Source organism: Oryctolagus cuniculus, chromosome 1 (assembly GCF_964237555.1).
Source record: "Oryctolagus cuniculus chromosome 1, mOryCun1.1, whole genome shotgun sequence".
Lineage (NCBI taxonomy): Eukaryota > Metazoa > Chordata > Mammalia > Lagomorpha > Leporidae > Oryctolagus > Oryctolagus cuniculus.
This window is the reverse complement of record NC_091432.1, coordinates 21975014-21988558: the sequence shown is the minus strand read 5'-3', so window position 1 is coordinate 21988558 and position 13545 is coordinate 21975014. Positions and strand designations below refer to the sequence as shown.

General features: G+C 43.8%; 1 protein-coding gene and 1 long non-coding RNA gene across 15 annotated transcripts in view; both read left to right on the top strand.

Annotated features, from left to right (window-relative positions):
- LOC103351346 (uncharacterized) overlaps positions 1-2308 on the top strand; it is a 103547-nt gene extending 101239 nt beyond the window's left edge. For all 14 annotated transcript variants that reach the window (XR_011387507.1, XR_011387509.1, XR_011387508.1 and 11 more), the window contains 2 exons: positions 174-850; positions 1925-2308. This is a non-coding gene — a long non-coding RNA (uncharacterized lncRNA). The remainder of the gene's footprint in view (positions 1-173; positions 851-1924) is intronic.
- An 872-nt stretch (positions 2309-3180) lies between these two features.
- Positions 3181-13545, top strand: part of HSD17B12 (hydroxysteroid 17-beta dehydrogenase 12) — a 197185-nt gene continuing 186820 nt past the window's right edge. The window contains exon 1 of the mRNA XM_002709065.5: positions 3181-3596. Coding sequence (XP_002709111.2) covers positions 3437-3596 — 160 coding nt within the window. The 5' untranslated portion in view covers positions 3181-3436. The remainder of the gene's footprint in view (positions 3597-13545) is intronic.

Below are 13545 nucleotides of genomic sequence, written 5' to 3'. Positions count from 1 at the left end.
CCAAGGATTCGGGCCATCTTCTCCTGCCTTCCCAGGCCATAGCAGAGAGCTGGATCGGAAGTGGAGCAGCTGGGACTTGAACACGTGCCCATATGGGATGCTGGCACTGCAGGCAGCAGCTTTACCTGCTAAGACACAGCAATGGCCCCTGTACTAATTTTTTTTTTTTTAAGTGATGGTGTTACCACTGATTCTATCCCTGGGAACTTGTTCCATCAGCTACCAAGAATGTGGCCAATGAAAAAACAGATGAGAAGGTGATTTTAGCATAATTTATTGGAAAATGTGAAGAGACAGAAATTTCTACACCTGGTGGACCAGGTGGGCATCTCAGTGAAGGACTGAGAGCCCAGTCTGCATTTAGAGTGGAGTTTTTATGGACATGAGTGAAGATGGGTCCCCTGTTTTTTCTCCCCTCCTCTGTCTTTGGAGAAATTCTGGGTGGGAGATTTTTGAATGTGGAATTCCCTTAAACACAGCCCTCTGGACAATACTGGCTATCAGGATTCTTATCTATTGGAGAAGCAAATGATTCCTTCCGTCCCCTATTGCCAGCTGTATCACTCCCTCTGTTCAATGAGTTCTTGTTGATAATGGACAGGCGAGGATACCCTGGGCTAGGGGAGACAGTCAAGAGGCTGGGTCTTGCTTTCTCAACTTCTTTCCTCATTCCATTGCACTTGAATTTATTTTATTTAAACCTTCTCATTTTCTTCGGTCTCTCCTGTCCACATAGGCTAATAATATCTACCTAGCTACCTGAACTATGGTTCTGGATAAGGTTGCTGGAATGACTATCTGATCTGCTGATGCAGTAAAAAAGAATGTGTTGACTGATGTCCACTGACAGGTCAAGATTTCACTGTGGTGTTTTTAATGATATATTACTGAGTAGAGAAAAGTTGTTGGATTACATTTGTAAAATCATGGTTTTTCTTGTTAAAAGTGTGTGTGTTTGTATGTGTGTATTTGTGTGTGTGGTATATATTATATAGTTGTATATTTACACAGAAAAAGAAATGGAAGAATATCAGTACATCTAATATTGCCAACCATAATCAGTGGGAACAGAAAATGGGTTGAGACTTTTTTATTTTATATATTTGTGAGCCTTGAAAACTAATGAATACAAAACTATACTTTTCACTCATTTTTCCCCCAAAATGATGGGTTATAGTTTTATAGGGGACTCCGGGACTTTTGAGCTCTAGTCTGTGGTAGACTAGAAGAGGTGACGGATGAAAAGGACTCCTTGGTTCTAGAACCAGGTCCACTGCACTAAAGTGGTCCTTACACAAGAGATTCCACTTAAAGAGTCTGTTTTCTTGTTGGAAAAATGAGAGTGTTATTGAATTAGATGATGTATGTGGGCTGGTGATGCGGCTCACTGGGCTAATCCTCTGCCTTGCGGCGCTGGCACACCGGATTCTGGTCCTGGTCGGGGCGCTGGATTCTGTCCCGGCTGCCCCTCTTCCAGGCCAGCTCTCTGCTGTGGCCCGGGAGTGCAGTGGAGGATGGCCCAAGTGCTTGGGCCCTGCACCTGCTTGGGAGACCAGGATAAGTACCTGGCTCCTGCCATCGGATCAGCGCGGTGCACCGGCTGCAGCGTGCCGGCCGCGGCGGCCATTGGAGGGTGAACCAAGGGCAAAGGAGGACCTTTCTCTCTCTCTCTCTCACTGTCCACTCTGCCTGTCTAAAATAAAATAAAATAAAATAAAATAAAATAAGATGATGTATGTGAAATCATCTTGAAAATGGTAATGAACTATTGCATAACACATGTTAATGTTCCTTTCTGATAGTAATATTATTTGTTAAAGGGATGAAATGCTAATTTTTGGGAGCCTCCCAATGTCTAATGCAAAAAATTTTCAATATCTTTTAAATTGGCTTATCATGGACCTTTTCTCTTTTTTTGACCCAGGATTGGACATCGGACTTTAAATCCAAGTTAAACCACAGCATTTCCAACTGTTTACATGAAGAAGAGATAGAAGACACAAATGTGTATGTTCTAATATATAGCCAACTGAAGGAGTCAACTCTGTCGCAGAGAAGTAACCAAGACAGCATTTTAAAAAATTCCTAGTTTCTGTGAAATTTCCTACTTGCAGAGTTTTTTTCATTATATTGAACTATTTGTGATTTAATCATGAACATCTAAGACCTGATGTACAGAAATATTTAAAAGGAATTCTAAATTGAATGGGAACATTTGTACACTCATATGATCCAATGTTGTGGCCTCAGAGTTTTTCCATGTGAAAGACATCTTTACATCTTTTCAATAAATGAGACTGGAATCCAATGTGGTTGTGTCTATTTGTGTGACGACTGAATGCTTCTTGAGATATGTTGCCTTCTCTGAGCTAATTCACAGCCACACCTTTAAATTCAATCCCAGTTCTACCATTTACTTCGTCTCAAATGCCTAAGGATGGATGAGTGAGTAAGAGTGGAGCGCTTTCTGGCCTTGCACAGTTTTTTATACTTCCCTCGGCCTCTACTCTGCACACTTACTTAAAACTCCACTCTATCTCCCCGGAAAAACTTAAATTTTTTAAGGGAAATAAAATTCTATGCCGACCTTTTAAGACCCAGTTTTTTTTTTTTTTTTTTAAACCTTTCCAAGACTATTCCGCAAGCCGCGTCCCTACGGTGTATTCCTGTCCATCTTACACCTCTTATTAGGTTGTGTGCTAGTTATTCCACTCCGCCAAGTTGTTTGCTGGGAACTCCGAATCTGCCTTCTCTAGGCGTCAACACTCAGCGCCCAGGGACCGTAACCTGGGCAGTGTGTGCGCTGGAGAAGGCAGCTGCAAACTGCAAGCCTGTATCCAGAATAGACTGTGGGAACAACGATAACACACTTAACGGCGACCCGGAAGTGTTTGCTTGCGAGGTCCAAATAGAACAATGGCTGGGCTGTTACGTCCACTTCTCACTACAACCTTCCATTCATTCCGGGCTTCTTTGATCCCACGCCATCTTCAAACCTGAGCTGGGCCTGACTGGCCAATCAGAGTGCAGCCTTCTACAGTCGCGAGGATCGCTGCAGCCAATGAGCGGCCGGGGCGCTTTGGTGGGGTGAGGCCGCCAGGAGGCGAATTCCACGGGGGCGCGGTTGACGCGGTTGGGTGGGACCGAAAGTTGATTGGCAGCTGAAGAGTTCACTGCCTTAGAACGGAACCACCGTAGGGTGCGCGTCGCGGGGGAGGTGGGCGGGATAGTAAAACTGGAATCAGCCAATGGGTGACGCACTACACTCGGAGGGCGCGATAGATCACCAATGGCGGCAATGGTATGGCGCGGTGGGCGGAGTTTAGGATCAGCGCCTATTTGTGTCGTCTCCTTCGTCACGGCCGGAGCCTCCTTCTGACTTCATTCATTTTTTTTTTTTTCCATTCACGAAGATAGTGAGGCCTAGCCGAAAGCCATGGAGACCGCTCTCCCTGCCGCCGGCTTCCTGTATTGGGTGGGCGCCGGCACGGTGGCCTACCTGGCCCTGCGCATCTCGTACTCGCTCTTCTGGGCCCTTCGGGTCTGGGGTGTGGGCAACGAGGCGTGGGTCGGGCCGGGGCTCGGTGAATGGGCAGGTGAGTAGGATGCCGCGCCGCGCCCTGTCCTCTGGCGGGGCTGGGCTGGGCTGGGGCTGGGCCTGGCCGGCGCTGACCAGGCCCGGCGCTCGGCCTGCGCCTCCTCAGCTCGCTTCTCTGTCTCCTCAGACCCCTGCGTCCCGCGTACCCGCCCTGGCTCCCTCAGCCGCCTCGGGGCTTGCTTAGACTTCTCGGAGAGTTTTAAAAATACTCCACACACTGCCGGCGCAACTCTGGGAGTCGCGAAGCGCCGCCCGGGTGCGGGAGCCATCTGCCTTCAGGCTGCCCGGGGCTTGCGTCGATGGAGCCGTTCGCGGGTTCGAGGCCTGGAGTCAGCTCCTCGTCGCCTCCCCCGTCACCCGCCGCCCACCGAAGGGCGCCCCTTGTAAATAAAGTTTCCCCTCTGGGCTCGAATGCTGGCCCGGTTCCGAGGGATGCGGAGCAGGTCTGTTGACCGCTCCGGGATGAGGATGGGAGAGGGATGCAAGGGCACGAGGGTGGCCGCCGTCTCCGTGCTCGGTGGGGACCTGGCCGCTGCATTTGACTTGGATTCAGCCTTTTTTTCATTTAATTGACACAGCCCTCCTTTTAAAAAAAATGCTCGCTAAAAGGTTCTCGGAGTCCAGTGGGTAGCGGGGACGATTCCTTCCTGGAAACGGCCGCACCTTCGTGTTGCAACCCGAGGTGTTTCGCAGAAGGGTGTTTGTGGGAGCGAGTTACCCGCGGATCCTCCAGCGATTTGGAGCCTTCAAGAATGCGGGGCAAAGGTCTGACTGGCAGCATTGCTTGCTGGGAAGTTTGCCTTTTTTTTTCTTTTGTGCTTTTTTTCATTTTTTTTTCTGTGTTAAAAACAAGTGATTGCTTATAATATGCTTGTGGTTCTTAGATATTCTTTTTTTTTTCTTTCTTGTAAATAATGTTCACTTCACCAGCTCTTGGTGGAGTTTTGGGGTGGTTAGGTGTTGCTTGCAGACTAGGTGGGAGTAAGATACACAAATCATGTTAGTCCACGTTGACTTTGTTCATTCCAAAACATTTGAACAACTTAGTCAAGACAGGATGCATTTCGGGACAAGCAAGCTTTGAGGGAAAACAACTCAGATCGGAATGCAGAGGTGAGCTCCTCCCATGATGGGAGGCAGCTGTTTACACATGTTCATAACGCCTTGTTACGTTTTGATATTACTTCATCTAATCAAGAATATAATTTCTCAATTGACTTGCCCAAGTTTTTGGTTGTCAGCTTTGAAAAACTTGTTTGTGGACTTTTGGGATAGTTACACAAGATACTAATGCCACTAACTAATTATCAAGATAAAAGGCAAATATCAGATGTTTGATTTATGGAGTATAAACAATGTATATGAGTGAAATTGACACCTTTAGATTTGATTACTATTTATAACCCTTGTCTATATTCCTGCTGAACAGTAGTCTTTATGCATTTTACCTGTTGAACTCTTTTTTTTTTTTAAAGATTATATTTATTCATTTGAGAGGTAGAGTTACACAGACAGTGAGAGTGAGAGTCAGAGAGAGAGGTCTAACGCTGGTTTACTCCCCAAATGGCTGTAATGGCCAGAGCTCTGCCAGGAGCCAGGAATTTCTTCTGAGTCTCTGATGTGGGTGCAGGGGCCCAAGCACTGGGGCCGTCTTCTATTGCTTTCCCAGGCCATCGCAGAGAGCTGGATTGGAAGAGGAGCAGCTGGGACTAGAACCAGCATCCATACAGGATGCCAGTGTTGCAGGTGGAGGATTAACCTACTGCGCCACAGTGCCGACCCCTACCTGTTGAACTCTATCTAGTGGAGCTTTTGACAACAAATTAAAAATGTGTTATCACAAAAATTAAGAAAAAGGAAGGAAGGGGAGGGATTGACGGAAGAGAAATAGCATTATATTCTTAAAATTATATCTACTTTAAATCTGTTCTTTTATATTCATACAAATGTAAATAAAAATAAAATATTTATAATTTGCAAACAAAGCCTTGTAAAAAATATTTAAATCTGTATTGGCAGATGATAAGATGGAGTCATCTATATGTGAGTCCATTGTAAAATCCAAATGATGCAACATTGTTGTTTCGTAAGTAACACTTGTAGGAAAAGGCTTGGTCCCAGAGGAAGAATAATTGACAAATTAAGGGCAGGGCTTAAAAAGATGTCCCAGTTTGATGTCGAACACTGGGACAGAGGCCAGCGCTGTGGCATAGCAGGTTAAACTGCTGCCTGCAGTGCCAGCATCCTATATGAGTGCTGGTTCGAGTGCTGGGTGCTCCACTTCTGTTCCAGCTCCCAGCTAATGCATCTGGAAAAGCAGCAGAACATGACCCAAATTCTTGGGTCCCTGAACCCACGTGGGAGACCTGGATGAAGCTCCTGGTTCCTTGCTTTAGTCTGGCCCAGCCCTCGTCCATGTGACTGTTTGGGGAATGAAATAGCTGGTAGAAGATCTCTCTGTAACTCTGCTTTTTCATCTAAATAAATAAAACTTAAAAAAAGAATACTGGGACAGTAGAGAGGATCATGGCTTTATAATTGAAATGAAATGAATTTAGTTTACCCTGAATTATCAGAAAATTTTCTAAGTGCTTAAACAGAAATGATCAAATTGTTATTTATAATATAACCTAAAAGAAAATACTTTCTTTGTCTAAAATTTGTCTCTCCAAATTCAGGGACTCTCAAAACAAAGAAAATTAAGGTGAGCTCATCTTAAACAGGTACCTTTTGGCAGGGGGGGAGCTGAAACTAGCAGAGGCGACCCCCGAATAAATAGTGTTAAATTGTGATGAAGAATAGTTTGTACAATTGTAGTTAATAATTTTAGAGTTTTTGTATATAAATCTACCAATTAATGTCCTCCCCTGCAATTACTGTATCAATCTCTAAGGATCACCGTTCTTTCCTGTGAAGCGTTCTTTGAGTATACGCTAGTAGGGGGCAGTGTTGAAGGGGCATTGCTTCTTTTCTGGTTTTTTTTTTTTTTTTTTTTTTTAAAGATTTATTTTATTTATTTGAAAGACAGAGTTACAGAGAGAGGTAGAGCCAGAGCCAGAGAGAGAGAGGTCCTCAATCCATTGGTTCTCTCCCCAAATGACTACATTGAGGTCATTTGACCAAATTGGGGAGCTGAGCTGATCCGAAGCCAGGAGCCAAGGGCTTCCTCTGCTCCCCTCAACCCCTACGGGACTGGACCATCCTCTACTGCTTTCCCAGGCCATAGAGAGCTGGATTGGGAGTGGAACAGCCAGGACTTGAATGGTTGCCCACATGGGATGCCAGGCTCTGCTTATTTTCTAGTATTTGTGTTCATGTAGTATCTTCCTTTCCATAACCAATTGAATATTTTAAGTATTCAGTAGCTATGTATGTTGAATTGATAGCTTATTGCTATTCCTATTATTCTTAAGTTGCCATGTGAGTATGTTTCATTTCTCTTCAGGTTTTAGAATTTGAGGGTCAGGGATTGTTGGTCTTTATTTTTGACTTTTCCCATGGTAAACTGACACGTTGTTCAGAGACTAGCTCTTGCAAACTTAAAAACAGAATCATGGCTAAAAACTGAAGTACAGGTTTGCAATCCGTGAAGGTGTTCTGGGCCACAGATTACTTAGTCTAGGTAGACTTTTAAGACCATGCATTCATTCCTTGGCCAGTTCTCTAACTTAGCACCTTTGTCTCCTGGTCAAGAGCTGAGTTACCTCTTTTCCTATGTCCTCCTCTGGTAACATTCCCACCCAAGTGAGTCACCCTGGTTTCACGTGGTCCCTAGCAGGTGGGCTTAGCCAATGTTGCCTGTCTTTGTTAGAGGGACATCCTCCTGTGTAAGTGGAGCGTCAGTTTTTTGAAGGTAGGTCTAGCAAGTAATCAAAAGGAAATTGCTGACATAGTTGGTCAGTTTGTACTGAATAAGAGAGAACAGTCACTGATCAAGAGCAATAAAGAATGTAATCTGTAGATTAAGCATAGGTAAATTTTGCATTTATTTGAGCAGTTTTCATCACTTGAGTTATTCTAAAATGATTGCTATTGAAATGAAACAGATGCAAAGGCAAGGTGAAGTGTCTGGGTACGTCCAAAGTCAAGAAAGTAAACACAACACAGGAGTATGAGGACTTAGTTTTTTAATGGAGAGGATATTGCTCTCTGCAGCATGGAATAAACAGTCTAAGCAGGTAGTAAGATTTTTAAAGTAATAGCTTTATTTAGATATGATTCACATACTGTACACTTTACCCATGAACATGTACAATTCAAGATTTTTATTATGTTCACAGGCTGTACATCTACTGTCATCAAATCTAATCTCAGAACATTTTCTTCCTCCTTAAAAAGCTCCTCACCCATTAGCGCTTGCTTTCCAAGCTGTACCCACTCCAGCCCTAGTTAGCCACCACTTTCTCTCTATGTAGATTTGCCTATGCTGAGTATTTCATATAAATGGAGTCATACAGTATGTATCCATGTATACTTTTTGACTGGCTTTTTTCATCTAGTAGAAGGTTTTCAAAGTTCATATTGTGGAATGGGATCAGTATATCAGCTATTTTTTATTGCTGAATCATACTGTGTTCTATGGAGTGAAGTTAGAGTTCACAAAGAACTTTCACCTCCACGTTTTGTCCCCTGGGCATCTATGTTAGCAGGTCCCTAAGATGTCCCTGCTTTGGGTGCTGATGGAACTCTGTTGGCTCTGTAGCGTTCCAAGGTTTTCTGAATTCAGTGGATAATGAGGATTTGGATAGGACGTGGGGTGACAGGGTTCTTCTCTGAAAAAGCCATTTGTTAAAACTGGCTTCGCTTAGCCAAGCTCCAAGGACAAGAGGATTCCTGGAATCTCAGCTGTGATTGCAATTTCTGTTTTCACTTTGGCTGACTGCGTGGGATTTACCTCAAATGGTTACTTGAGTATCCATGGTCTTTTGAGGGTAGATGCCTTTTTTAAACGAGGCTGTGAGGTATCACATGATTTGAGAAATTATATATAAAATATTAATTATTTAAATTGACAGAGGGAGAGGAAATAGTAATAACTACCATTTATTGAATGCTTGAAGTGTGCCAGGCATTTGACAGAGATGAACATTTAAAAAAATGTTTTTGTTTATCTGAAAGGCAGAGTTAAAGAGAGAAAGAGACAGACAGAAAGACAGAGACATAGAGAGAGATCTCTTCCGTCTGATGGTTCATTCCCCAAATGGCTATGACAGCCTGCATGATGGAGATGATCTTTAACCCTTCTTTAAGCTCTGCTCCAGTGGATAGAGGAGGAAATAGGGCCTTTATTGCTCTTCTTGTCTGTGGTTTTGTAGCTAGGGAACTGCAGAGTTGGGACTTGAAGCCAAATCCTTCAGTCTATAGCAGGTGCATATATGTGTGTTGGTGATTGGCCTAGAGGTGGGATGAGTACATGGGAGTGGATTTCTTTCTACACTAGGAACTTTATGAAAAACTTTTTGATTGAAGGCATACTTAGAAATGTGTACATGCTTGGAACTTCTGAACTTTTTAAAAAATTTTAAAAGACTGTTGTTATTTAAAAGGCAGGATTACAGAAAGAGAGGGAGAGACAGAGAGAAAGAGATCTTCCATCTACTGGTTCACTCTCCAAATGGCTGCAAAAGTCAGGACTAGGCCAGGCCAAACCTAGGAGCCTGGAAGACTCAGTTGAAACCCACATAGGTAGCAGAGGCCTAAGCACTTGGGCCATCTTCTCCTGCTTTCCCAGGTGCATTAGCAGGGCACTGGATTGGAAATGGAGCATCTGGGACTTAAACCAGCATTCCGATATGGGATGGCTACTCTGCAAATGGCAGTTTACTCTGTGGTACCACCACACCACCTCCTTCTCCAACCTTCGTGCAAGAATTAGAACATGTTAGAATCGAGTGGCTCGGGATTGTCTTCAGATCTGGAACCACGAATCTTATTGCTGCTTGAGAATACAGTGGGAAGTCATTGGAGGCTCACCAGAGCAGAGTTTGGCTGTCATCAGAATACCTAATGTCCAGTGCTATGTTCTGTTTATTGTCTGACATTCTCTAGTGGATTTAGGAACTCTGTGGAAGTCCAGCTTGGTAAATGTGACATGCTCCCTGTTCACATTCAGGAAACTCTAGTGTTAGGGTGTAAATAACCCTTCTTGTTGGTGAACTGATATTCATCACAATAGTCACTTTTCAAAATCAGGAAAAAAAAATTGGGAGGTCAAGCAGGGCAGAGAAACAAACTTACTTAGTTATAAGAATTCTTGCATATTTGTTCAATGTGCAGTTCAGCTCCCTGAAGGGAATCCACGCACCTAAATGGAGCAAGTTGTCCAGTTTGGAGTTAACAGGGAAACCTGAAAGTGCTGGGCTAGAGGCTATGTAAGGAAACCCATACGGTTGGAGAAGCAGACCGAACAGCATGCCTTGATCTTATTTGGAGGAAAAACCGAAGGTGGCTGGATGAGGGGGCATTTCCAGGGACTAGAGATTCAGTCCCTGTCTTCCCCAGCAGCCTCCATTGCGCCTACCTTACTCTTTTCTGCTTTTTCCTTCCTTTATGCACAGCACGGCCTTCTTTGGTTAGAGACCAAACCTGAGATCTTGTAGACCCAATCCTAGACTTGAATTCTAGCTCCTCTGCTTACTAGCAGGTTTCATAGGATCATTGTGTAGGTTAAATAGGAACACTTCCTCTATGTTAAACAGCACAGGGCTCAGCACTTAAGTACACAATAACTTGTTATTATTAATACTGTTATTTACTGTAGCAACATTGTGCTCTAGTTATTTGAGCTAATTGCCAGGTTAAGGCTGAGTAAGAAAAAATTAATATCTGGGTGACTGCATCTTCAGAAAACCAAGATTGCCATTGCTACCGTAACCGAAGAAGGTTGAACTTCAAAACTATCTGTTTTTGTTTGTTTTGGTTGGTTGAATCGAGAATAATTTATTTCTTTCCTTAGAAAAAATTTGTTGGGAGATTTAGTTGATGAAATTTCTAAGTTCAGAATACTCATGTGTGGGAAATGATCTGAATAGGTCAATTCCAATGCCATTAAATGCTAGTTATAGATAAGAATAGTTAAATTGTTATTTTAAAAATACTGAATCTTTTATTTCATTTTGTGTCATCCTTAGCATAAAATCAAAATGTAGTAACTCATGTGCATGTCTTCTGAGAAAGACTGAGGTTAAGGCCAGGGAGGAGGGGGGAGCAAAGCTGTCACTAAGTTTGGGGGCGAATATGAAATAACACTGTTCATTTGTCCAGTCCTCTGTCAAAAGAACTATTGAGTGCTGACCTTGTAACGCAGGCCAGTAGTAATCAGTAAGCAGTAATCAGATGAACATGCTGTGCTCTGGTAAATGGGGTGGGGGGTGGGGGGAGAAGATCCACTGGGTTCAGTGAGAGCTCGTGGGGGAAGGGAGAGTTGCCCTCAGGGAAGTGATAACAGAACTGAGATCTGAAGGGGGAGTGTGAGTGAGTGGCAGAAAGAACAGAGGTGACTGCAGGTGCTACCTTCCTGAGGGAGGAAAGAGCAGGACCCTTGGGAAACCAGGTCTGTGGGGGGAACTGGAGCGGTAAGAAGGGACAGCAAGCAAGACTGTTTAATCTTTATCCTAACAACAATAGAAAACGATTTAGGGGATTTCATTTTTATCATTTTTAAAAAGAAATTATTTTTAAAAATGATTATTTATTTAAGAGGCAGAGAGACAGAGATGGACTGAAACTCACCTGCTGGTTCACCCCCCAAGTGCCTGCAAAGCTGGAGCCAGGTGCGGGAACTCAGCGTAGGTCTCCCACGTGGGTGGCAAGAACTCAAAAACCTGAGCCACCATCTGCTGCCACTCAGGGTACACACTAGCAGGAAGCTGGAGTTAGGAGCTAGAGGTGGGAATTGAACCCAGGCACTTTGGTAGGGGCTTTGGGTCTCTGCGCTGACATCTTTTTTTTTTTTTTTTTTTAAGATTTATTTATTTACTTGAAAGTCAGAGTTATGGAGAGAGAGAGAGAAAGAGAGAGAGAGAGAGAGAAAGAGGTGTCTTCCATTAGATGGTTCACTCCCCAGCTGGCCTTAACGGCTGGAGCTGGGCTGATCCAAAGCCACAAGCCAGGAGCTTCTTCTGGGTCTTCCACGTCTGTGCAGGAGCCCAAGGAGTTAGGCCATTTCTACTGCTTTCCCAGGCCATAGCAGAGAGCTGGATTGGAGGAGGAGCAGCCGGGACTCAAACCGGTGCCCATATGGGATGCTGGCACTGCAGGTGGCGGCCCCATCCACTACACCACAGCGCCGGCCCTGTGCACTGGCATCTTAATTGCTAGGCTGAACACCCATTCCAATTTAGGAAATTTTAGCAGATGGGTAACTGGTGGAATTTGCAACTGTGACCAAATTTTTTTTAACATCACTTGCCCAAAGCTGTCGCTGGCCCTGTTTGAGAAAACATCACCCCACAGAGATAGATAAGTATAAGTGATTCAGATAATGCCCCTTAAAAATCTTCCCTCCCCCCCACCCCCCCCCTTTTTTTTTTTTTAAAGAAAAAGCACATTTATACTCTACAGTAAGGAGGGCACTTTTGTATACTTTGTGGTTATCATTTCTCAGAGATCATTTCTCTCTGGGGGAAAACTAAGCACTGTGGTATGGGACGTTCTGTTACCAGGGACAGAGTTGGTGAATGAGCCTTGAAACTTTCTCCAGGTGACTCCATGATACCATGGTATTGTCTCTGAGAAGCCTGTCACAAATCTGCATCAGAAGGAGTACTTTGTTCATTGTTCTTGTGAAGTGAAACAAGGATTTGCCCCATCTCTAGCTGACAATTCCAGAAAGACGAGCCGTTTCAACAAGTTATCTTTATCTCCATTAAGCTGAATTATTTCTACTTAAATAACCCCGTCACTGGGGAAAGGGAGGAAAGGTTAGGCATTTTATGAATCTGAACAATTAAGTGCCATTCAGGAGTAGTACGTTGGTAAACAGGATAGCTGAACAGATTGGCTTTGGAGTCTGCTGGGCAAGGGCACGCTCTGCAGCTTACTGAGCTGTTTGACCTTGGGCAAAGATAGTTGACCTTCAAGCCTTACTTCATTTATAAAATGCGAGTGGGAGTTTCCAGGATTATTATGACAATGAAATGAGATGTAAATGAGGTTCTAGTGTAGTCCTTTGCGTGTTTTTGTGGATATCAAGTAACATACTTAAGAACATCTTTTGTTTGTACAAATCACTCTTACTTGATGAAAAGGGATTGTTGAAGCTGAGAAATGATTGTAGTTCACTCAGCAGACATTCTATTGAGAATCTAAAGTTATGAAAAGATCAATTAGGAGATGATTAGTGCTACTGCAGAATTAATTCTGTGCGTGATGAAAAGACTTACTAAGCAGTCCCTTTATTGTTCCCCTTAGTGAATCTAGGAGAGGATGGACTGAGAAAAATTTGGTTATGTGCAACTTTTCAATTACATTTATAAAAACCTTAAGAGTCATCTTTGAATCTTCATCTCCATGTGCAGTCTATTAGGAAATCCCGTTGACTCTAACTTTTTAAAGAATTATTTTATTTATTTGAAAGAGTTACAGAGAGGTAGAGAAAGAAGAGAGAGGTCTTCCATCCGCTGGTTCACTCTCCAGATGGCTGCAATGGCCGGAGCCGTGCCAATCCGGAGCCAGGAGCCAGGAGTTTCTTCTGAGTCTTCCACGTGGGTGCAGGGCCCAAGAACTTGGGCCATCTTCTACTGCTTTCCCAGGCCATAGCAGAGAGCTGGATCAGAAGAGGAGCAGCTGGGACACTAACTGGCGCCCATAAACAGGATGCTGGCACTGCACCACAGCGCCAGCCCCCGTTGACTGTCCAAAATACAGTCATTTCTATGCCACAGAAATCTCTTGCCTTTGTAATAGCAATAATCTCTGTCTCTCAGCTTCCACCTTGGTCCTCCTAC